General features: G+C 44.2%; 1 protein-coding gene across 5 annotated transcripts in view; it reads right to left on the reverse strand.

The window, feature by feature from the left end:
* The window catches only part of PRKG1 (protein kinase cGMP-dependent 1), a 453,965-nt gene that overhangs the window by 411,849 nt on the left and 17,417 nt on the right, over positions 1-24,699 (reverse strand). Inside the window, exon 1 of one of the 5 annotated variants that reach the window (XM_008502063.2) lies at positions 9,482-9,833. The exons of 3 other annotated variants lie outside the window; for them this stretch is intronic. In XM_008502063.2, coding sequence (XP_008500285.2) covers positions 9,482-9,792 — 311 coding nt within the window. In that variant the 5' untranslated portion in view covers positions 9,793-9,833. Of the gene's footprint in view, positions 1-8,188; positions 8,270-9,481; positions 9,834-24,699 lie in introns of those variants that run through there. One more of the 5 variants, XM_030453518.1, reaches the window with a different exon arrangement.

A 24,699-nucleotide genomic window follows, 5' to 3' on the forward strand; every position in this document is an offset into this window, starting at 1 on the left:
GGAAGAGAATCACATAAGGACAAACATCTATAGGAAGAGAGAAAAAGGCTGGGCAGAAGCAGGAACAAGGGATGCAAAGAAGTAACTAAGGGCTCGGAATAAGAGGGAGAAGAGGATGGTGAGGTCTTTTTCTGAGAAAAGCACCCTGCGCTGCCATAGTGGGTGGAAAGAACATTATTGTGAGGCCAAAGGGCTCTGAGAGCACGTGTCACACAGGTGACAGAGAAGATGCACGGGGATCCCAGAAGGAACCTGAGAGAGGAAGGGAATAGATCACAGAAGTCACAGAAAGTTAGGGGTTGGAAGGGACCTCAAAAAATCATCGAGTCCAACCCCCCTGCCAGAGCAGGGTCACCTACAGGAAGTCACATAGGAATGCATCCAGGTGGGCTTTGAATGTCTTGAGGGAAGGAGACTCCACAACCTCCCTGGGCAGCCTGTGCCAGTGCTCTGTCACACTCAGAGTGAAAAAGTTTTTCCTTATACTTATGTGGAACCTTCTATGTTCAAGCTTGTACCCATTGCCCCTTGTCCTGGGCAAGTTAAGTTCAGTTATGTCCTGTACGTAACTGAGAAGAGCCTGGCTCCATCCTCCTGGCACTCACCCCTTACATATTTATAAACACTAATGACCTCACCCCTCATTCTCTTCTCCAAGCTGAAGAGACCCAGCTCCTTCAGCCTTTCCTCATAAGGGAGATGTTTCACTCCCTTCATCATCTCGGTCACTCCGTACTGTACTCTTTCAAGCAGTTCTCAGTCCTTCTGGAACTGAGGGGCCCAGACCTGGACACAATATTCCAGATGTGGCCTCACCAGGACAGAGGGGGAGGAGAACCTCTCTCCACCTACTAACCACCCCTCTTCTAATGCACCCCAGGATGCCATTGGCCTTCTTGGCCGCAAGGGCACATTGCTGGCTCATGGCCATGGCCCTTTCCCCTGTGCTGCTCTCCAACAGCTCAGTCCCCAACCTATACTGGTACCTGGGGTTGTTCTTTTCCAGATGCAAAACTCTACAATTGCCTTTGTTGCAATCTACTGAATTTCTCCCTGTCCAACTCCCCAGCCTCCAGGTCCCTCTGAATGGCAGCACAGCCTTCTGGAGTGTCAGTCAGTCCTCCGAGCTTTGTGTCATCAGCAGACTTGCTGAGAAGACACTCTGTGCCATCATCAAGGTCATTGATAAAGATGCTGAACAGGACTGGACCCAGCACTGATCCCCGGGAGACTCCATCACTCACAGGTCTCCAGCTGGACTCTGTGCCATTGATCACCACTCTTTGGGCTCTATTGTGTACCCAGTTCTTAGTCCATCTCACTGTCCACTCTTCCACCCCACATTTCCTCAGCTTGCTCAAGAGGATGTTATGAGAAACTGCTAAGGTCAAGGTAGATGCCATAATTTCAGCCCACAGCATTGTACAATTGTACATTCAGCCTCCTGCATTGTACAATAGAATTTAATTTAACCAATACTGAAACTTCCAGGAAAAGAGCTGGACACTAACTCCCCTGTGCATGAGGAAAAACTGAGGGAGCTCAGTCTCTTCAGCTTGGAGAAGAAGATAACGAAGGTGACCTCATCAATGGTCACAGAAGTACATAAATATGTAAGGGGTAAGTGCCAGGAGGACAGAGCCAGGCTTTTCTCAGGGGTCACTAACAAGAGGACAAGGGACAATGGTTATACACTGGAGCACAGGCAGTTCCATACAAATATTAGGAAGAATTTTTTCACTGTGAGGGTGACAGAGCACTGGCACAGGCTGCCCAGGGAGGTTGTGGAGTCTCCTTCCCTGAAGACATTCAAAGCCCACCTTGACATATTCCTGTTTGACCTGCTAGAGGTGACCCTGCTCTGGCAGGGGGGTTGATGAGCTTTCGAGGTTCCTTCCAACCCCAAGCTTTCTATGATTCTATGATTCCCAGAGCCCAGCTAATATCAGAAAAAAACCCATATACTCCACCATTACTAAAGCATGATTTTTTTCTATCCTAACAGGAGTACATCTTGTAGCATATTTGTGTTAACACAATACTACCATCCATGTAAGTACATCTGTACATATGCCATACAGTTGTCATTGCATGCATTTCTTTTGAACCCAGGATACGACACTAAGCGTGTGAGTAATTACAGGGCTCCAGGTTCATTTTCAGTGAACTCAGATTTCTCCTATTGGTTCAGATCCCCCACCATCCTGCATCACAGAATATTTAACCAAATGTACTGGTCTGGTTGAGTAGCTCTTGAATCCAATTCACGTCCACATCGCAGACCCAGTCCACAGCTCTCCTGCCACAGTTTGCGTGTTTAACAGGAAGCACCTCAAACACAGATGCTCACAAAACAAATCAAAAAAGTAATCTTAGAGAAAGAAACGCAGCTCTGGGCAAACTAAGCGTTGCAGAGCAGTGTTTTTTGAGTGACATTCTACTTTGAAGATTACTCCTAACAAACAAATACCAAGTACAGTTCAAATATCCCAATCCTACTTTGCAATTTTAAAGTCTGAGAGCCCATTTTCTACTTCGGAACCAGACAGCAGTGTTCAAGTTTGGCTATATGTGCTCAGGCAGTAGTTTCCAAGGAAACCAGTGACTGCATGAGCATTGCAAAATCCAAATCCTGTGCTTGCTGTTTCACAAGTACACTGAAGCTCTCTCTGTCACACAAACCCTTCCAGGAAGGTGCTATACCTCTGTTTATGAGACCTTAATAAAATTCCAGGCATTCAGGATGTTAGTATACACAGTACATATCCAAACAACATGTGCACTTGCAACCAAGCCACTTTCTTAGACACTGGGAGCAGAGGGGAATTTCTGTTGGTTTAGACACTAGTGTGGCAAATACTTTTGGTTTTTCCTGTTCTATCAGCCCTTCAAAACAAAGACAAGCTACACGAAATGTGAATGTCAGGGACCTCATGTCTGCATGTACCATCTTGAAATGGCAAAACAGCAGATGAAAAAAAATTTGTACAAACATCTGTTCTTTAGCTCACTACACATGCAAGTATTTCGGCACCATGAAATAATAGAAGAAGAAATACCAGCAGCACAGGCATTAAGGAGTATCATTTCTGAGAGCTAAGAGCCATTTAAACCATCACCAGTTCAAAAAGCATAGCTTTCCAGAACCCCTTGCCATAAGCTAAGGTTCAAATTCAAGGACTTCTTCCTTTTTAACTCTCTAAAGGAGTGGGTTTTTTCCTTTGACTGTTCTTTTGCACCTGATGCTCAGTGAGACAGTGTTTAATGGTGTTTAGTGAAGGCATGGAGTCCTCACCTTCCCAGCAAGTCTACAACACAGGTTGCTGTGAGCAGCTGGCTAATCTAAATTTTGTGCTACGATGTAGGGCTTTGCTCTGTATCAGTGTTCTGATCTGAGCAGGGGGGGAGGGATTCATTTCAGACATAGAAGACACATCCTGTGTTTAGGAACCCAGACTGCTGAAGCCCTGGACCACTTTCACAGAGAGCCTGGAGAGAAAACCATTGTGTCCATGGTGTGGAACCTCATTTTCTGGCAATATACTTTAAAACTATCCACCTACAGCATTCACCTAGTAATAGAGAAAAGAGGGAAAAAGTTAATTATGTAGAAAATTAATTTATGGAGTTGTACTGCAACTTAAAAAAATAATTAAAATGCTAATAGCTACCTTGATTTAATTGCTATTAGCTTGCTTAAAACTACAATACTTGCTGAATAGTTTTGTTTTGCACATAACCACCATAGAAATTTCAATATGACTTTTGAACGTAGCTACTTTGCTTAAAAACGTAGTGTATTTACATTACACTGCTAAAATAATATCTGAAGGTAGTAGAAAATCAGAGAAGTATCTGTTGGTTATTGCTACTAAGCCGAGCTAAAATAGAAATTGCAGTGACATTTAATCTTGCTGTCACTCATCAAAGCAAGAAACAGACAGAAAATAACAAAACAAATGCGTGGCTTTAATAGCTCTGTCTTATGAATTGCTTTTTACCTTTCTTTAAATAAAACACCTGTAGTCTATAGAGCATAAACATTACATGACAAAACAAGTTTACTTCAGAGATGACCCAGAACACTACTTGCCAACAGAGAAAAACCTTTGTCTCCTGTGTAATGACTAAATATAATTTAGTTATTTCTTATCACTACCAGTAACCAACACCTCAGAAGGCTGAATTATACAGAGCCCAACTAGGAGCAATCTCACTCTTGCCACTGCACAAGGAAGGTCACTCCCCAGGGTGATGCTCTTGGCCACATCACACAGTGATGGACGTGTCATCCTTCCTCACAGACCTCCTACCAGTGGAGAGATGCCAGCCCATTGCTCTTTGCCTTATATTGAAGTCCTAACCCTAAAATCCTAGTCCCCTAAAATTCCTGCATACATAACTACATTAGTGGATGTCAGCACTGAATCAAGAAATGGCCCATCTTCTTTCCAGGCACATAAATTCTTCTTCGAAACATCAGAACATTAAAAAATAAATTCAGGTGGGTTGTGTTGTATCATGTAGCACATAAAGGCAAACACAGCAATTAATTACTTTCAAACAAATGATAAATATTTATATCAGCTGCTGGACACAACACACTGAATTACACCTTGGAAACAAAATTCAAGGTTACATCCCCCCTACATCCATAGCTGCTGGCTGCTTCTGACACGTTTTCTGCAGTGCTACACCAAAACCAGAATGTAAAGCAACTAAAGAGACCAACACCCCTCACCTGATTTCACAGCAGGTCCTTTAACCATCTGAACTACCAGTTTCCAGTAAATGACTTGGTCTTTTGGCTGTTCTGGGTTTTTTCAGCCATAATTTGAGAGTTTTAGCTAATGGATAGCTCCTGGGTATCACAGCATATGAAGCATGTAGAAACAGTAGGAGATAAATTTATGCAAACATTCTAGATATGAAATGCTTTTCAAATATTTCTGGGGGGGTTATTACTATTGTTATCACTTTAAAATATGTTTCTAGTCCACAGATGTGCACATATGCCTTTAAAGAACCAATTTGGCTGTTGAATAGATTCTGTTAAATCTCTTGCATGTATGTTGTTCTTTCCCTAAGGCTGTGCAACTAAGTACTTTATTTTTCCTAAACCTGAACCCTTAAATACAACTCAAGGGCTGTTGATCCTACCTGCAAAAACAAATCTCAGGGATTTTGGCAGAGTCCCCAACTTTACATTCAAAGCATTCCTAAGTCTGCTGACCCACAGAGAGAAGACTTTTTTTCATCTTACTCAGAATTTTCTATAAATGACATAGTATTTTGCTATTCTCCCAGTTAATGACAGAGCATACACCACACTGGACAAGAAAAGACCAGGCCTGATACATTCCTGCATGCTCACAAGCTCTCTGCTTTGATTTACATTTTGTTTCTACATTTTTTTTCCCCTTCTAGAAAACAAAGCATGCTGATCACAGTCTTCAAAAAAAGCATACAGCTGTTGTCAGTCACTGAACGAAACAGCCTTTTAACATTAAAATCCTGGATATTTTCCCATGGCAAGAACAAAATAATGAAAGGAAACACACAAAAGTTACAGCCTCTCAGTTTATAAGGCTGGTCTTTGGTTTGTAGCTCTGTAAAAATCTTAATTGGAACAACAATTGGTCCAAACTTGGTCTTGCAGTATTCCTTTCATGCTGAAAGGCTATGAGCAACCAGGATATATGTTGTGGAAAAATAAACAGAGCAGCAATTTTAGAAGATAAAGATTTTTTTTTAGCTTTTTCTATCATGGAAAATTATCCAGCTTTCTCCACAGTCTATGCCCACTTACTCCAGTCACCTCTTACAATTTATTTCCCTTGGGGAGACAAAAGAAAAAGCCAATTATTTTAAACAAGTGGCTTCTAAGCACTTGAATAGGAAGACTGCTGAAGATGCCAGTGCCTAACTTCTCTCCCTGGTCTCATAACTTGGAAGGAATTGGCAAGATGTGTCCCACCACAGATTTTAGCTATCAGTTCCTCATGTGAACTCACAAAGTCCAGTTTCACATAAAAGAAAAAAGAAAAAAAAAAAGGCAAAATAAGCTCAACTCAGCAACAGCAACTAAAACTTAACACTCTGCAACCATCGTGTTTTTATGTACATACATATATAGGTACATATGTATATATGGTGGGGTTTGTGTGTAAGGTAAGACACACAAGATCTTGCAGGAAATGTAATGGTACCTTTTCTATACAAGGCAACAAAATTCACCTTCACTCTTAAAAGCCATAAGGAGTTTAACCATTTTATGACCCACAATCTTCTCCATGGACTCCCAGCAGCTTCCACAGACTTCACCACAGAGTAAGACCCACTGGTATCAGACAACTACCATGTCCATGATCACTCCTCACTTCTAACAGACTTTCTACTATTATTGATCTTACCAACCTGCAGCTTCCTTAGATGCCCCTCCAGATCAGGAGGAGAGACCCAGCATCATTTAACAGCAAGAAATCCAAAAATAATCAAGCAGCTGAAGATATCCTATTTCCTCTTTGTGCACACACTTCTGTATAGAGCTGGAAAACAGAATGATACTTTGCTGGCTTGTCAGAACCAAAGGTTGAATGCCATTACCTCAAGAGTCACTGAGGTGCATGAATGGGGCAAAAAAGTCAATCCTTCCTTGCAAATTTTTGTAGTTCCTGTTCTTCCTTCCAGGTCTTTGTCACCTTAACCTCTGGTACCACCACAGTTATCTTGAACATCAAAATGTCATAAAGTTTACCTTAATTTTGTTTATTCAAGACAAGGACCTCCCCTTAACCACACACAAGCACTGTATGTGACACTGCATGTAGAAAAGCATGACAAAAATCAAAACTTAGGTATTAATGATCCAAACTAAACTAAAGCAGTTGCACTTCCTCACTCAGTACTCAGTCTTCCAGGTACATCCACCACTAGCAGAACAGGTCTCCTGGATTGTATTTTAAGCATGAGAACTTCAAGTAAGTAAAACACACAGCTCTTTTTTTTATTATTTAGGTACCTGTATCTTTTTTTCCATCCAGACGCTCTAATTAAAAGTGCTGATCAGTGCCGTTACAGATTTAGGCAAGCAACCAAGCTGACAGTCTATCACCAGCAGATACCATGTTGCCTCAGTAGGGTTCATTCCTGAGCACAAGGCTTTGAGGGCTTCTTGCTGCCAAAATAGAGTGAACATTTTCCCAGACAAACTGCACTCCTGAAGCTTAATCACCTCTGTCATTAAAGTCTGAAGCTGCAAGATGACTTAAATATTGTAAATAGTATTAGAGTATTGACCATGGAAGGTCAATACAAAATACTTCCTCCGAGAGGTGGTGCACATTACACCCCATGTGAGATTACGTCAAGGTACTTGTGCAACAAGCAATTAAAATTAAAGCTGGAAAATACTAATTCAAGGCTTTGTCTGGCCCCCTACATATTCCACCCTCCTACACAGCAGTCTCCTGGCTCCTTCTATTGAAACCTGAAGCATTTCCCCCCAGCTCTGGGGGGATGGATTTAACACTTTCAGGGCACCAAGAGGCAACTGCACACACCCCTGACAGAAAAAATAAGCATTTCCAGGGGCAATACCCTGTTCTGCGGCTTAGCTGAGGCAATCAGTGTCTCTGAGCCGCCTTATCCAGCCTTCGAGGTTTAGCACACACTGTGGCTTGCACAGAGCCCGCTGCTTGCTGACAGGGTGGCCAGCCCCCCAGCCCAGCCCGGTTTCCACTTCAGGGAGTGGCTTCTAAGGTCGGCTGAGGATTTTTCTTATTTTTTTTTTCCCTCAACAGTTTCTCCCTGTTGAATCCGGAGCCACGGGCGTTCGCCTTAAAAGGGCAAAATATCTGTAGAGAAACGGCGGCGGGACTGGGGAGGGGCGGGCAGGCAGGAGAGCCAGCACCGGCCCTTCATTCACAGGGAGCGGGGCCGGGACCAGCCCAGAGTCCCGGGACGAAGGCGGGACCGGCCCGTGGGCCGCTCTCCAGAGGCGGGCGGTTGCCACGATACGGCGGGGCCCCGCCACGGCAGAGAGAAAGGCCGAGGCTGAGCGGGACGGCGCCGGCCCAAACCCTATCGGGAGAGAAGAGCGAATCCTAGCAGCAGGCAGTTCCTGCTGGGGTATCTCCAGTCAGGGCAACGGGGAGCACCTGCGCACCACCTCTCTCAACTGCCCCACCTCGCCTGCAGCACCTGCACCGCCCGGCATCGCCTCGGTCCGGCTGTAAACCCGCACCCGTGCGGGGATGGTGAAGTCCATGGGGCTCCGGAGGGGCCTCTCTGCAGCGAGGAGAGACCGAGGGCCCCGCCCGCCACGTGCCCTGACCCACAGCCCGCCCGGACCTCCCGGTTGAAGAAGTTGGCCGAAAAGAGACTGATTTACCCACTGACCGACAGGGAGCTCGACCCCTGGTTACTGCTAGCCGAGCCCAGCAGCAGCGTGAAGGGGGAGGAAAGAGGGGATGCAGCCCCGAGCCGGCTTTGCCCGCACACCACAGAGCTATGCAGGGCCCCACCAGGCGCTTTAGTAACATCCTTTTTTGACTCATCTTTTTTTTTTTTTTCTCTCCCTTAAGAAATGTTGAACTAAATATATTGCGATTTATTGGCAAAGAAAAGATACTGAGATAGGCAGTGATCCCGCTCCTGCGTGGTGTCTGTTTGCTCCATTAAATCTCTTTAATTTGCCCAGTCTGCGACGACAGTGAAACCAGGGCAGATCAATCTCCAGGGCGCTCATGTTCCCCGCAACTTTCCCTTCCTATAGTGCCCCCCTCTACTTCCCCTCCCCCCTGCACCGGACAAGGTCACAGCGACGAGCCCCTGCCTTCCTCTACCCCCCAAAAAAAGCCCACCAGCACTCCCCGGCAAGGGAGGCCAGGAGGCTGCTGGGGGACATCGCACCCCGCCGGGTTCCAAGTTTCCCCATGCCTCGCTCCCTGTGGCACATCGCTTCTCCTCGGAGGCGACAGACACACACCACATACACATCCCGGCTTTGTCCCGCCCCATCCCCTCGACGTGCTCCAGTTCAACCCGCTGGCAGTAGAACCGCTATCCCCGACTACCGCCGGCCCCTGCCTGAGCTGGGATTTGGAGAGGTTGGGGGGACGGGTGGGACAAGCGCAGCTCTGCCCCCAACTCCAGGATCACTCCCGTGACACACACACATACACACATACATACACAGAAATACTCTTCTCAAGCCCTCCAAGCCCAGACCTCGCAATTTTCTCACCCCCGCCGACCAGGGGCGGGGGGGCGGCAGTGGCCGCGCTTCGGGGCTCCGTTTCAGTCCACCCCACCTCGCGGCGGCGAGGATGGGAATGGAGGGGAAGAGAGCTTTTTCTGCTGCCCCGCAGGCAGTGAGGGAAGAAGGTGGCGGGGGGGTGGGGGGGGAGCCTGAGCGCGGCGGATGGAGGGGAGGCAGTGGGTACCCGTGGGTGACACGCACCCCCCCTCCCCGGCTTACTGTGGGCTCTTGGGGTAGAAGGGGAGGGTGACGTGGCTGAGATCCTGGATGTCAAAGGCGGTGGGCTCGGCCGAGATCGCCTGCCGCTTGGTCCTCTGCTCCCCCTGTAAGGTGCCGGAGCTCTGCTGCTGCGCCTGCTGGGTGGCGGGCCGTATCACCGAGCGGTACTTGTCCAGCTCGTTCTGCAGCTTCTGAATCAATTCGTCCTTCTGGTCCAACTCCAGCTCCAGCTCGTCGATAAGCGCATCCCGCTGCCGCAGCTCCTCGATCTTTTCCTGCAGCGCGTACTGTAAATCCCGCAAAGTGCCCATGGTCCTGCCGCCACGCTCGCCCCTCGCCTCTCCCGGCAACTTTTCCCCCAACCCACCCACCCCCCGGGGGCGCCTCCCTGCACTTGGACCAACTTCTCCTCCGTTCCCTCCCTCCCTCCCTCCCGGCCCGACCCGGGGCGGCCCCGCCGCAGCAGGACCCCCGCCGCCCCGCCGCCGGCACCGCGCTCCGGAGCCGGCTTCTTAGGGGCGATTTCGATCCGCCTGCGTCAGGCTCGGCTGGAGAGGGAGGAAGGGATTCATACAAACACACACGCGGAGGGGGAGGGAAAGAGGGAGGGAAGGCGGCGGGGAGGGAAGCTGGGGCTTCGGCCAGGATGCACATGCCCTCCCTGCTCCTTCTATCGCGGCCCCCCCCGCACCGCCCACCCACACTCCCTGGGAATGCGGGGAGGGGGCTCCCCGCCGGCAGCTTCTGCTCAGCCCTCTCCGCCCGTCTTCCCGCAGGAGGAGGCCATCAAACAGGTCCGAACGCTGGGAGAGTAGCTGCACAAATCTACCCTCTCTGTCCCACTTTCGGGGTGTCCCCAGGTCTCCTCCCTTCCCATCTGCTCCAACCAAAGGTGCTACTTTCTTTCTACAAAATTTTCTGATTTACTTCTTTTCCTTTTTTTCCTTTTCTTTTTTCTTTTCCTTTTCTTTCTTCCCTCCCTCCTTCTCTTCCTTCTTCTCCTTCCTCCCTTCCTCTTCTTCCTTTCCCTCCTTCCTTTCCTTCCAACAGAAGTTTTACCTTCTAATAGTGAAAGCTCAAGCCAGTGCCTGGCATGACTCCTCCTGTCTCAGCAAGCTTTGGCCTACAAAACTCTAGATTTTAATGTGAATATCGGTCAAGTACATCTGCATTGGAAAAGCCTGGAGGCAGGTCATATGGGTAGTAGGCACTAAAAAATTCACTAGCTTAAAATGTGGGAATTAGACTTTCTGTGTAGCCCAAATACCCTCGTGAAAGTGTGAGCAAGTTTCTGCTGTCCCAAACACGACAGGATTCCTGCATGATTCCTCATGCACTTGGGTTTTCAGCGTGCTGACAGAGAGCTATGCATCCACCTGTTCTACCTATGTGATACTATCCATGGATCTGCCACCCTAACAACGCAGCTCTAGGGCTTAACCCTTTCAGGGCAGAAAGAAGGATCTGTGGGCAAGACAAAAGCTGGTTTGCTTGTTTTCCAAATAAGACTGCAGTCTGGAGAAGCTGGGGCGGGGTTAAACCCACATATACCTAAGTGTTTCTAGCGTTAGCACCGTGTCTAGACCTCCCATGCAGGCACAAGCTGGAAACAAGGCACATCCAGACAGATACAATGTTTACGGGATTGAGCTTGTGGGGGGGGTTGGTTTTTTGTTGTTTCTGGTTTGGTTTTTGGATTTTTTTCATCCTTAAGTACTGGCACTTCGCTGCGTCCAAAGTTCCAGCTTTCAACCCTGCAGATGGTCTTTATAAAAAACAAACAAAAAAACCAAAAAAGAACCGATGAGGAATTAAAACTGCTGTCTGCTCAACACCATTGTTTGAAGGGACTTGGCCTCTGTCATAAGCAATGAGGCTTTGCAGGTTCTTTGGCATATCTGATGCCTCCTACATTTTTTAGATGCATGTGAAAAAAAAATAAAAATAAAAATTGGGTTATGTAAAATGCTTCACTTTTCAGCTCCCTTGATACATATGTGCTAGGCACAAAAGCAAAGTCCCCTGGCTGTTTTCACAGGTTGCCAACATGCTTTAAGTTCAGACAGCATTTTTTACTGTATATTGCCCTCAATTTCAGTTTTGCATAACTTGACAGGAAAAAAAAAGTATCAAAAATCTTCCAAACATTTCCATTTTAAAGAGGACTAGCATTAAAAGAGATGCACTCCTGCTGCCTACAAACTAGAAATCAATCATAAATAAAATATTTTAATAGCATTCAGCTGACATGCTAAAGTTTTATTGTTTTGCTTGCTTCAGAAGCAATACCAGCTTCTGGACATGCAGACAGAGATACAATGAAGCCCACAAGGCTCCAAAAGAACAACAGCTGTGGGGAAAAACTTGTCTGTAACTTCTCAGTGATGAGTGCTAAAGTCACATCATTTCATTTTGATTAGAAGTGCAGAGTCTGGGACTGGCACAGCAGTATCTGTATCAGAAAGGATCTGAAGAAAACTGAGAGAAATTACAGGAAATAAAACTGGTGAGAAATTTAACTAAGTATATCTGAAGAAAATATTTACTTAGAAGTGGAAAGCATATTTTCACAAGACCTAGGAGATCTAAAAAAAGATTCTATGGCTCTGTGTTAAGATTTGTAACTAAAATCAGCAGTTGCCAAGTCTAAGGGCAGTCTTCCCTGATTTAAAGATGAGGCCAAAGCAGCGCAAAGGACTTTGCAACCTGACAGCCAAGAAAGGCAGCCAGCAATTGGCTTTTTTCCTCTATTCACTGTTCTCCCAAGGAAATTGTCAGGCAAGTGCAGATTTCCTCCCTGCAGTTCATTCCTACTTCAGGATTTCCTGGGACTGACTGGTGTGTAATCCCAGGGATCCTATGGTATTGCCCCACTCTGAGAAAAATAAGTCCTCTGATCCCATTTAACTTAAAGTTTCCAATAAAAAAATCTCAGACTCAAAGCAGCTGCTTTGTCTTGTTGAGCCAGTGAAAAGAAAGAAAAGGCTTTAGGAAGAAGTATGGCAGGAATGCACTGATATTCTGGGTTTCAGGAGGCAAAGTTGCTTACAGACGGTTGTCCCAAAACCCTTTTTCCCATCTGGCTGGTGCAATACTTCACTTGGATGTCAAGGAAGCAAAAAAAACCCCATAACATCTGCAGACAGTGTCCTCTGCCCCATGCCCCAAAACACCATAAGCCAGGACTTGCTGATAGGAATCACACAAAACAATGATCTTTCTTCTTTTCAAACAGTTTCTAAGGTACTCACAGCATTTCCTCTCTGCACAGCTCTTAGGTTTTAATAGCTTTTCCTCCCAAACCTTTCAAGGATGTCTGTCATCAAAAGCACCCACTCAGCTGCCATCTTCCAAGCTATAAACATGTTGGAAAGCTCTCTGTTCTGCAAACATCTGCCTGAGCTCAACAGTCAAAAGTCAGGTAGCAAGTAGAATTACTGACAGGCAAATGTCACCTTGCTACAGCTTGCCAGGACAGCACAGGAGATGCATCACTGAGTATGTATATAAATATTTTCCTCATGGAAGCATTTTCCCCCCCTGCCTAATCCACTCCTTATTCTTTTGTCAAGTATTTACAGGAACAAACAGATCAGCCTATGGTAGGAAGTTGAATCATTGGATTTAGCAATACATTACTCTGCTGCTTGGAGCTTTATACAGATTTGGGAGGGTGTGTAATCCACGGGACGGTACCTGCTACTGGCACACAGCCACTCACAAAGCCAAATGCCTTCCCTTCTCCTTCACAATGTGAAGAAGGAAAGACTACGTCCCGGTTTAGCAGTCCAGGTGGACCAAAAACCAGAGGACAGAATTGCTCTCTATTACCCCCCTCCACCTTCCCAAGGGAAGATAAAAGGGGAATAAAAAGACTTAAGGTTGGTTGGAAATTAAAACTGAAACAGGTTTACTAGAACAGGAGAAGGGCAGTAACACAAAGGATAAGGAACAGATATGCAAATATATACAAATATATACAAATACACAGACAACGCAATCTCGATGGTGGCACAGACAGATGCCTGAGGGCCCCTTGAGGCAGGGAAGACTCTGGAGAGGGCTCCATGGATAGAGCATCCGATGGATTCTGAAGAGCATGTGGCAACCATAAGGCAAAGGAGAGCAGGGAAGCAGCAGCAGAGCAAGGAGATGGCAAATAAGAGGGCAGGATTTCTGCTTTTATATAGAGTTTGGACAGACAATGGGAGGGAATACTGACCCCTCTGTGCTCAGCACTCCCAGATCCCTCAGGGCCCTAAAGACTTCTTTAGGTCCTCCTACTGGTACCAAGAATCCTCCTGGCCCACTCAAACCGTGACGGACTAAAAATACAGGAAGATCTAGAGGAAAGCAGCATGCACTGCTGCTGAACTCTTTTTCCCACGCTACAATCCACTTGAGTTGCAGTTCACCCCTGAGGGTCACTACCACTCATCTGTGGGATGCTACAACCCTATTCCACCATACACCCAAAATTCCCACCCGAACCCGAGGAAGAGGAAGGAGTGCCACCTACTGACTCACAGACACAGCTGACTCTTTCTGGGGTACCTCTGCCTATACTTTTTGTCTTTTACTCCAAATAGACAGCCACTGGCAGCTCCTTCCAGGGCCACCGTGTGCTGTAGTGCAACTGGTAATGTTTTTGTATCACATTAAGGCATCAACAATAACACAAAAATGAATGTTTGTGTCATGCAAGGCAGAAGGATGAGACATGAACAGATAATAACGCAAAATTATCCATGTAACACGGTGGTTTCAAAGACCTCCTCCTACCACTTATGCAGATGCATGTGCCAGAAACAGATTTAAGATTCAACGTTCCTGTTCTCCTTCGCCCTAAAAAATAGGTGGCACAAAGAACCTAATGCACTGGCAAGGTAAAAGATAAACCTGTGGTTGTCACTTTTCCAGGCTGGAGGAAAGCCTGTACCTGTGGTTCCTGTTGGGCAGGCTGCAGAGCTGAAACAGCAGAAGAGGATCTATCATCTTTATATCAGAGGAATTTTACATTAAAAAGGCACAATATTCTCAATATTCAGAAGCTGAAAACACATTCAACAAGCTCTTCAAAGCTTTTTGATTTCATTAAAGCAACCAAAACAGTCCCTCTGATTCTTTTCCCACTGAAAAGATCCTGTTCACCCGTGTGCCTACAGAAACCACAGATCCTCTGCACTTCAGAAAGCATCCAACATGCTTTATTTGAAAGATGACTTCTGAGCTCAGGCTTTTCCTCCCTTGATCACGTGGGAAGTTGGGTTTTCTACAGCTCACTCAATTAGATGATGGTGACTGGTGGCAGTGGGTCTCTATGTCCCTTAGCTTCAGTGCTAGTTCAGCTGCTCCTGAGTCCCTCAGGGACAAGATGGGATGCTTCCTGGCAGCACCTTCCCATATCCTCAGCCTACACGAAATATTTGGGGCTGAGCTTTCTTCAGGAAAGAGTAAACACATTGTCTGTGCACCCTGAGACAGGAGCTGCAAACTGCAGAGTCTCCAGGCAGGTCAGGCATGAGAACCACTGTCCCGGATCCTTTCTGCCCATCCACACCTCAAGTGATGGGTCATTTTTTTTCCCACGTGCCAGAAAGGGCTGGACAGCCCAACAAGGTCAGGCATGAGTAGAGCTTAGAGATGTCTTCCCATGGACTGGATCAAGCCAGAAGTGGCTTAAAAATTATTCAGTTGCCTTAGGAATTCTCTTTAGGCTCATGTGAAGCAGCAACTTGTTCTGAGCACTGCCAACATAAACACAGTGCTGGTTTGCAGTTACTACAATTGGACACTGACTGTGTCCTTGCTTTTCTCAGCAGTCCCAGGGCACTGAGTATGTAGAGCAAAAGCATTATTTGGACAAGGGGAGCCCTGGAAACAGTTTTCTTTTGCTTTCAGCCTTAAGCTATCAGCAAAGGAACCCAGGGAACAATTAAACTAAGTGTAAGGATGAAGATCTAGTCTTGGAGCCGTAAGATACAGGATATAACAGAGATGAAGGTTGTAGAAAACATCAACTCAGTTGACATAACTGGAAAACCAGATTCATTCTGCCTCTTATGCATGTATTCATGAGTGGAAGAAGCTGAAGTGTTAGAAGGAAGATGGGAGCCATGTGTTAGATCTGATGCCACTGATTTTCATGGACTGTAGGATATCCAGGCCAGCTTCTCTGCACTTGTCATCAACCACCACACAGCCCATGGACCAAATGGTTTTGGGTTACTGCCTGGGGATGAAAAAAACCCAGCCTGAGCACACAACAGGGACAACATCCTCATGACAAAAACTCTGTTTTTCATTCAGACACTGAATCATCACGCTCAGCTGAACAGAACTTTCTCAGAGTTCACCTTTTCAGAGGCAAGATGCTTCCAAAGCTGTTGACACAGCAAGAAGCCCTATAGCTGCCTAACACACTGCATGTCACCTCTAGATTGCGTTGCATATGGGCCGAGCTGCACAGGTAGAGCTGACCTTACCACGTTACATGGTCCAGGCAACCAGTAACTCAGTGTGGTGTCAGGACATCTGGGGTCAAATCCCAGCTTTCTGTCTTTGTTTCTGACTTCAACTGCTCCTACTAATCTTGAGTGTGAGATCATCTCTTTATTTTTCCATTCGCAAGACCCCAAATAGCAACAGCAGCTTCTAGAGGCATGTTTTGGAGGAATGATTCTTGCAGCAATATTCATCCGTATGCCAGTAAAATCTTATATTGAACTGTGAACTGTGAACCAGCCTGCAACATGATATACTTTCAAAACACTCCACAACCACATATAACCTCACTGGCTGGTACCAGAGTTAAAGATTTTCCCTTCTCCTCCTTTCACCTCCTACAACTCACTGATTTTTTTTTTTAAAATCACAGTTGCAAGAGGTGGGAAACAAAGTAGGCAGGAAGGTACGAACAGCAAGACTCTTGTTTTCCCCCCAGATTACTACAATAAATAGCAGCCCACTGCTACAGACTGATTTTTAATCTGCTTCACACCGTTTCTTAACTTTTTCTTTACCAGTAGCAAAGCACTTGCCAGCCCCAAGCATTTGTAATTCTGGGTGCTCCCTCTCATTGCCCTTTTGGACCCTGCACAACTTCTTATCTCTCCTTAACAGTGGTGCACCACTGACCTTCCATAATTGCCTTGGTCTGCTGGGGTGATTTATTCAACCTTCAAAACAATTCATTTATATTTGAAATGTAAATTTCATATTTATAGTAAGAGTCCAATGGAGGGCTGATGAGGATGACTAAGGGACTGAAACAGCTACCTTATGAAGGAAGGCTGAGAGACCTGGGGCTTTTTAGTCTGGACAAGAGAAGACTGAGAGGGGATCTAATCAATGTGTGTAAATATATGAGAGCATCAAGAAGGAAGGGACAACCTCTTCTCACTTGTGCCCTGTAATAGGACAAGGGGCTATGGATTCAAACACAGGATAAAACACAGGAAGTCCCACCTCAGCATGAGGAAGAATTTCTTTACTGTAAGGGTTACAGAGCCCTGGAACAGACTCCCCAGAGAGGTTGTGGAGCCTCCTTCTCTGGACTCTTTCAAGACTCATCTGGATGCATTTCTGCTTTGTGTCCTGCTCTGGCACGGGGGCTGGACTCAATGATCTTCAGAGGTCCCTTCCAACCCCTGACATTCTGTGATTCTGTGAGATTTCATGAGAAATAAACACTTATCTTTCTACCACCAAAATGAAACCCAGTGCATTACCATTATTTTACAATTAATACATTGTGAGCAAGTGCACCACCTCTTTGAATAATCAAATTAATTCCTCTGCTTATTAAAAATTATTATTTAGCCATTTCAGGCATTTATGGCAAAAAGTATAAACCACAGATTTTAAGGCCGTGTTTTACATGACAACAGACTGGTGTTTCTTAAAAATAAATATAGCTACATTGAAAGTTGCCTTCTCTTTTAGAAACAGAATTGTGCTAGTATTTATTCTGAAGTATTCTTCTGACATCTGCATGTCCTGAGCAATTAAAAATTTTTACTCAAGTACCAGTCTTTTATTTAAGTATTTAGATGTTTATGTCCACAGTTCTAGCAATGCTAAAATCCATCCTTGCAGAAAACATTTCTCAAAAAGGTTTCTAATCAAAGTTGACCACTGTCATCATTTTAGGCTCTGAATAACTGGCTGCATCCCACTGAGGATCCACTTGTCAAGGTACCAAGGAAATAATCTGTGAATCATTCAAGTACAATCTGCAAATAAGGGCTCACATCAGGTTTGACAAAGGTTTTACAGCACTCCACTGACTTCTACAGCTATTTCTTATTTTTGCTTGGGGAAACTTCATCAGGTTGGGCTCTGTGACTGTGTAAAAATGTTCATGTTCACAGTTTTCTCTTTGTCATTGTTGGCTTGAACCGATCGCTGTACTTATTGGAGCATTAGAGGCCAGTGTTTGCTTACTTTCCAAAGCATTGTCAATGGCTTTTGACTGACTGCCCAGCTCTGCTGGGAAAACTGGGAAAACTCACATTTGCACAATTTCTGCTTCATACCAGCTGCTAAACCACTGGATAAGGTGCAGGGCTTCCTCCTTGCTCTCACCACATAGCCACTACCCCGTATCAGAGGAGGATGAAGAACCACAGCTCCTCATCAGCCCCAGGCAAGTTGGGCTGTGGAGATCTGGAGTTGCTGTGCCTCTTCTTGTGCCAGCCCCATCTCCAGCTGGTTTCACTCTGATCCTGATTCCTCCCTGCTGCATAGGATTAAAAAATGCTGGGAAAGTCCACCCGTGCAGAGGTCCTCCCCACCAGAAAATGTGCTGAGGAGGTTCACCTATGCAACAGTTCCTCACCATAAAGCATCCTGTGACAGTCCAGCTGTGTAATTTTTCTTCACCATGAAACCATGTTGGGAAGGCTCACCTATAGAACTCATGCTCACCATAAAACCCACTGGAAAAATTCACCCCTGAGCATCATTCCACCATCTCCTAATCTTTGATTTGGGACAAGAATAGCATGGTTTTCACTGCATATTATGATACTTATTAGAACTTCCAGAAACCTAGAAGGAAAAATCATTTGGAAGTAAGGCAACAAGCACTTTTAGTCTGCTTCTCTGTGCCCTAGAAAAAAATATTCTAGGTTGGTATTTTATAGGCTATTTCTCTGCAAGAACTATTGCTGTTGAAGCTTTTTCTTGAGTGACTTGGCCCAAACAACAAGGCAATATCTTCATACCCTTATTTCTGCTATCCATATCCACCAAGCTCATTGGTCAAGCTCATACTAAAGCATCTGACATGATGCAAAATGATCTCGTATTGTTAGAACAGTGAGGATCAATACTGGTACACAGAATAAAAAAAGCCTGCATTGAGACCAACATAAAGGCAACTTGTTTGTATTAAAAAATGGTTTATAATTCTGCTCCCTGACACAAGAGTGCAAATTCACAACCAACAAACTCTGCCCTGTTTCTTTACAAACATCAGATTGGTGGTTTGTCCTTTTTTTTTTTTTTTTTTTTTTTTTACCTGCTCTTCTCCTTTTATTTTTTCTTAAAAGCCATGACTATCAGCAAAACCCCAGCTTTCACCTCATGCTTTGGGCACAACGTCACGATCTGTGCTGTGTTCCCCCCCCGCACAGAGAGGTTTTGGCCCTGCTCTGTCGCTTTGCACGGCCACAGCTCTGGCAGGCACAGCATTCCCCACATTCTTCACTGTTTTCCCCTGCTTTTTAAATTCTCCTTTCTTTCGGAAGGAGAAAAGCCGGCACACAAGGAGTAATGCTGCCCTCTGCTGCCCCGTGCGCCCAGCCTGAGGGCAGAGCTAAAAACCAGCACTACACACCAACAAAAAACCCCAAAACAAAAAAACCCCAACCAAATACAACCTAAACCAAACCAAACAACAAAGCATCAAACACTTCATCAAAAAGCAATAGAGAAACAAAAATATGTATGCACTGGGGAAAAACAAAACAAAGCAGACCAGAAATGTTGCTCCAACTCAGCTCTAAGTTGATATTAAGAAATTTAAATTCCATTTCTCAAGCATGGGATAAGATTAATACTATAAGGTTTCCTCAAGTAAGTTACTTCAACTCTAAAGAAATGAATGTGTGGCATATTGAGGGGAATTTTCTATAAAACTGGGCATTTATGAACAGCAGCACTGTCCTGTCTCTGTCCCATAGAGCAGTCAGACTCAGTCTTCTTACCCCTTATAAGCAAACTGTTAGAGACACAACAACTCCCCCTGCAAGTTCCAGCAGACCAGACATCCCATTTTAGGAGGATTTTCTTTACCACCCCTATATGTGTTTCCCCTAAAGAAATGCAAAAGATAGACTGATTTGTTGAAAGTTTGAGTAAATTACTAAATTCAGTAACACTCTTCTAAGGAGATCACAAAGTCACACCACATCCCAGCTCTTGGCTCAACACCCAGTCCATGATACCACTACAATAATATGCTACAACTCTGAGCACATAAACCTAAAAATCTTTATGTTAATATTAATGACCAACAGAATGACCAGTCTGAAAAAGGAAGTTATTTTCACTTTATACCACAATTTTGTATCTAGACTAATTTCTTTAGATTTTAAATTACTCCATTTTCAGAAGTCTAAATCGTTTTACCTTCCATTTATATACCCAAGTAAACTCTCAGAAAAGTCAATTAAATTAAAATAGTTCATGCTAATGCCGCTGTATTTAAATACCTGTATCACTGCAATTTCAATTAATCCACCACCTCATAAAAAACAAAAAACCTTTTCAAACTCCTCAGGTGTACAGAGAAACCTAAACTTCGCAAGGAAACTCATTTAAAAATATTACATTTCCAGATGGAATTGGTTTGATTTGGCTAATTTATGGTCTAAATTATGGGAAAATAATTAATATCAGAGTTCCACCAGAATTGAAGACTTAAGGACATCTTTTTCACCTCAAGGGTATATATATTTTGTAGGGGGTGCTCAGAAGATAAGGTACATAATGGTTTGAAAAGGCAAATCAAACCCAAACAGATTAGGACATCCAGGGAAACAAATTTCTTCTCTACCTGAAATGGTGCAGTACCCAACTTTTTGGTGGCAAAGCAAGGTCCCAAAGACTAGCTGAAAATAAGTTAAAGCACATCCCAGGTTAAATTATAGAGGGAATTAAAACCTCTTATTAGGCCAGAAAATTATGCCAAAAGAAAGAAATGAAAGGAGAGGAAATTGGAGATGTGAACCCTCCGTCTGATATCCAGACCATGAATGACCAAAATTCTGCTATCTATGAATTTTCAAAGGCACAAGCAACAACTGATACACCATAACAATTTTTTGTTCACTGGTAGCAACAGTGTGAGCCAGATTGGAAATCTCCAGTAGTATTAAAGCATCTACATGACCCTAAATAGATGAGAACTGCACCAAACATCTCTTTGCAATAAAACCCTCTACTCAAATAATATCCTTACACATTCAGTGATGGCAACAAGTTCATTTTTCACCTCTTTCTTCTTCTCTCACTTTAATTAAGAGATATTCTTTGAAACTACATCAAATATGAAAATAAATTCTGCATACCAATGCATTCTATTAAAAGGTTGCACCAAAACCATTAAAGCTGACCCAGGTGTCAAGATTCCCAGTGGAGAATTCACTTCACCTGGATAACTCCTTGATAAGAAGGAAAGATCAGAGAGGAGGTAAATGCCAAAACTTTCCATTTCATCTTGGGAAACGGAAATGATTTCTTAAATTTTAGCCCATTTTAACAGGGTTTTTCCAATTCCATAACAAACTGTATCCATTTAAACTCAATACTAAGAATTATCTTTACAGCAAAAAGAAATGTTTATTAACAAACAAGAGAAGGAAGAAAACATAAATCCTCCAAGAGATTTTCCTTCAGACCCAAACAGACTTACTAAAATGTCCTCTGAGGAATCGAGATGGCTTTTGCCTCCTCATGTAAATAAGGAGTCTCAGACATGGTTTCATCACTGTGCCTTTAGGGAAAGCAAAAAGCACACAAAAAGAGAACCAAACCTGAATATACCCACTTATATTAACAGGTAGGAAGAGTCAAAGAGGGTGCATTTCTGTATGAAGGCCAACAGAGTAAATCAATTTTATGATATGTAAATTCATGAAAAGAAGCAGTTCCTGCTCTCCATAAAAAAATCCCTGCTCTGAGCCATGGAGTTATCAGTTCACCTGAGAGAGTAGCAGAGACACAACATCTGGACAATGAGCATTTCCAGTCCTAAATATCAGTTGTCATTTATTAGTTGACCTCGAAGCTTCAAATTAATGTCATAGTTTTCCTTTGACCTACTAAATGCTTTTTTAAATGCTTTTACCATACATTCATGCTTCACTACCCACTCAGTGGCACGCTATGTGTTTACAGAATTAGATCTTCAATTTCTTCATCACTATTAGGACTTCTTCTATGATGCTAATGCATTTAAAATATATATATAGACTTTAATCAATATTCCCCCCCTACCTCTTCAGCCACACATAGGAAAGAACAGGTAGAAATGTCCAGAGAATGGAGCAGAGTATTTAGAGGACAACTTCTTGCAGTTTTGCAAGAAGTTTTCAGAACAGTTTTCAGAACCATCTTCAAGTTCTTGCAGAGCAGAGTGAGGAAATAAAGCTTTAAAACATGTACCTGCTCCCCCTGCAAAGGAAAGAAGGGCCATTGGAACAAAAATCCAATTGAATTTGAGTGCACTGTCTCTGTTGATCATTCAAACCCCATCATTAAGCCTGTCTTTTTTAACAGTAGCTTTAGTTTGTTTCTATTTATTTTTAGCTAATTTCTGTTCCTGAAAAACACAGAGTAGCCTAAAACATGAACTAATTGCAGATCCGGCTAGCTGCATGGGAAAATTAACATAATTACTCATTCATCCCTTGGTCAGCTTGTTGAATTCATGTACTGTATTTCCAGCTTGAATAATTTAACAGGTACTAATAATTTATACCTTATGGCTCTTTCAAAGGAGTTGTTGAGTCAATGCCAGCTATTACACTTGTCAGACCTAGCCAGGTGCTGCCCCACATGCCTGCTTTATCCTGGGGATTACAGAAGGGAAATGGGAAGGGTTGCATTTAGCCACCAAGAGGCATCATGCATTAAACCTCCCTACGTGCAGTGCTTGATTTATAGATGATGCCAGCAAGTTCAAAGGAAACAGAAAAAAAAAACCAAACCCAACAGTGCATCTCCCTGCAAAGCACCTTTTCTTTTTAGTCTGTCAATGTAATACATTTTAAATGTCAAAACTACAAGTCAGCAAGATGTCCTTCCTCCATCTTTGCAATCATTTTCTCTTCCAGTAATCACAGTACTGGGAAAGACCATAGAACCACAACAGAACATCAGAACACCCAAAAAAGGGAGGTATGCTGAACATCTGTCCCTCACAGCTTCATTGTGTCTGTCCCACTGCCTCCTCCAAGGTGCCAAAAAAATCAGGGCCACCCCTTCCTGCTAGAAATGACCTCTCTACCTTCCTCCCTTGCTTTGGCAGGGGCCTCAACAGAGAAGTGGCTTTATGCTAACTCAGAGGGTGAAACTATGATCAGTATAAGTAGAAAACAGATAAAGAGAGAAATAATGACTAGAGACCCACAACAATATATATCAGATGGTAGCTGTGGTTGAACAGCTTTTCAGAGTATTAACATCCCTACTGCAGGAGAAACTATTGAGCAGCCAGAGATGGTGTTGAAGAAAGCAAGCCAGTATCAGAGAGCTGGGGAAAAAAAACACCTTTATCAAGGACAGAAAGGGCTTCTAGCTTGTCCAAAAAAAAAAAAAAATTAATTATATTACATAGAAATGATAATGTAGATTAAGTGTTCAGTATTAAATGACATTTTTGGTATAGCAGGGAAAGGTGTTTCAAGAACTGGAGGAAAAGAAAATGCAAATTAAAACTGAGGCCCCTAATTTGAACATGAAGTGCAAATAACCCCAAAAACAAACTACCCAGGAAAGAAGTAGATCACACGACTTCACCTGCAACTCGAGGTGCCACCTCAGCCACTTTCTCCTCTGCTCCACTGCTAAGTTCTGAGGTGCCCATCACAACCCCAGCAGAACAGATTTATGGTACAAAAGCCCCATAACAGCAAACATTTTTCCTGCCCAAACATATTTATCCACAACTCTTTCCTCTGACTCTCCATCTCAGGGTCCCTCACTGCTGCTGGTGTCGAGGATGTTGCAGCATTCGATGTTTCCTCCATTTACAGAAGCTGCAAAAAGCCAACAAGAAAATTCTTTTCAGGGCCAAGCTATGCATGCCAGGGTGCAGGAGATGCTTCTCCCCACCTAAGAGTTGTTTTTGGAGGTTTGGCAACTTTCACCCAGGAATCCTTCCCCAGGGTTTAAGTGATAAAAATATCAGTGTCCAAACAGTGCAGCCTTTCAACCTACACTGGTCCTGCTGGGCCATAGCAACCTCTGGCTGCATCTACAGAGCTCCTTGGAGAGTGTTGTGGTTACCCAAGGGCACTGCTGGCTATGTACTTTACCTTATTCAAACCATCTGTTTAAAGATTTCTACTCTATGAGTCCTTTGACAAGAGCAGAGGGTGGGGAGGCAGACCTGAAAGCATTTGTTCATTCATGGGAAAGCTGAGGGCTCTGTGCAGCCCTCCAGCTTTTCCCACTGCAGCCACTTCCCACTGTCCTCCATTCCCCAGCAGCTTTTTTCTTTTTTTTTTAAATAATTTTTAACCACTTTCCAGAATTAAGCTAAGAGTTATCCTCTACATTTCTCCTCCTTCACAAGGGTCTCAAGGGACACATAACCTGAAGTCAAGGCTACAAGATGTGGGTCTGTCATTGCCATTATTATTGTCATCATAAAACACATCCCATCACATGGAAGAGAACACTGAAATAATCCATGGGTGTGTAGTGTCATCTCCAGAAATAAAGGTCTGCCTGGCACCCTCAGCTAGTGCTCCAAAATGTTCCCACTACTGCCATGGTGGGTGCCACGGTGCCATTCCCAGAACCTTGTGTAGCCTCTCTCTGGTTACTTCCTCTGCACATACTTAGAGAGGGGGGTTGGTCACAGCACCCACATCACCCAGCCCCTTCCCACTGGATAAATAACCACAGCAGCAAGGGATATGATGGAAAACCAGGCATTTCAGGACCATCATCAACATTCTGATGCGATTTATGACTAAAAAGGG

The sequence above is a fragment of the Calypte anna genome, chromosome 6 (assembly GCF_003957555.1).
Source record: "Calypte anna isolate BGI_N300 chromosome 6, bCalAnn1_v1.p, whole genome shotgun sequence".
NCBI classification, from domain to species: domain Eukaryota; kingdom Metazoa; phylum Chordata; class Aves; order Apodiformes; family Trochilidae; genus Calypte; species Calypte anna.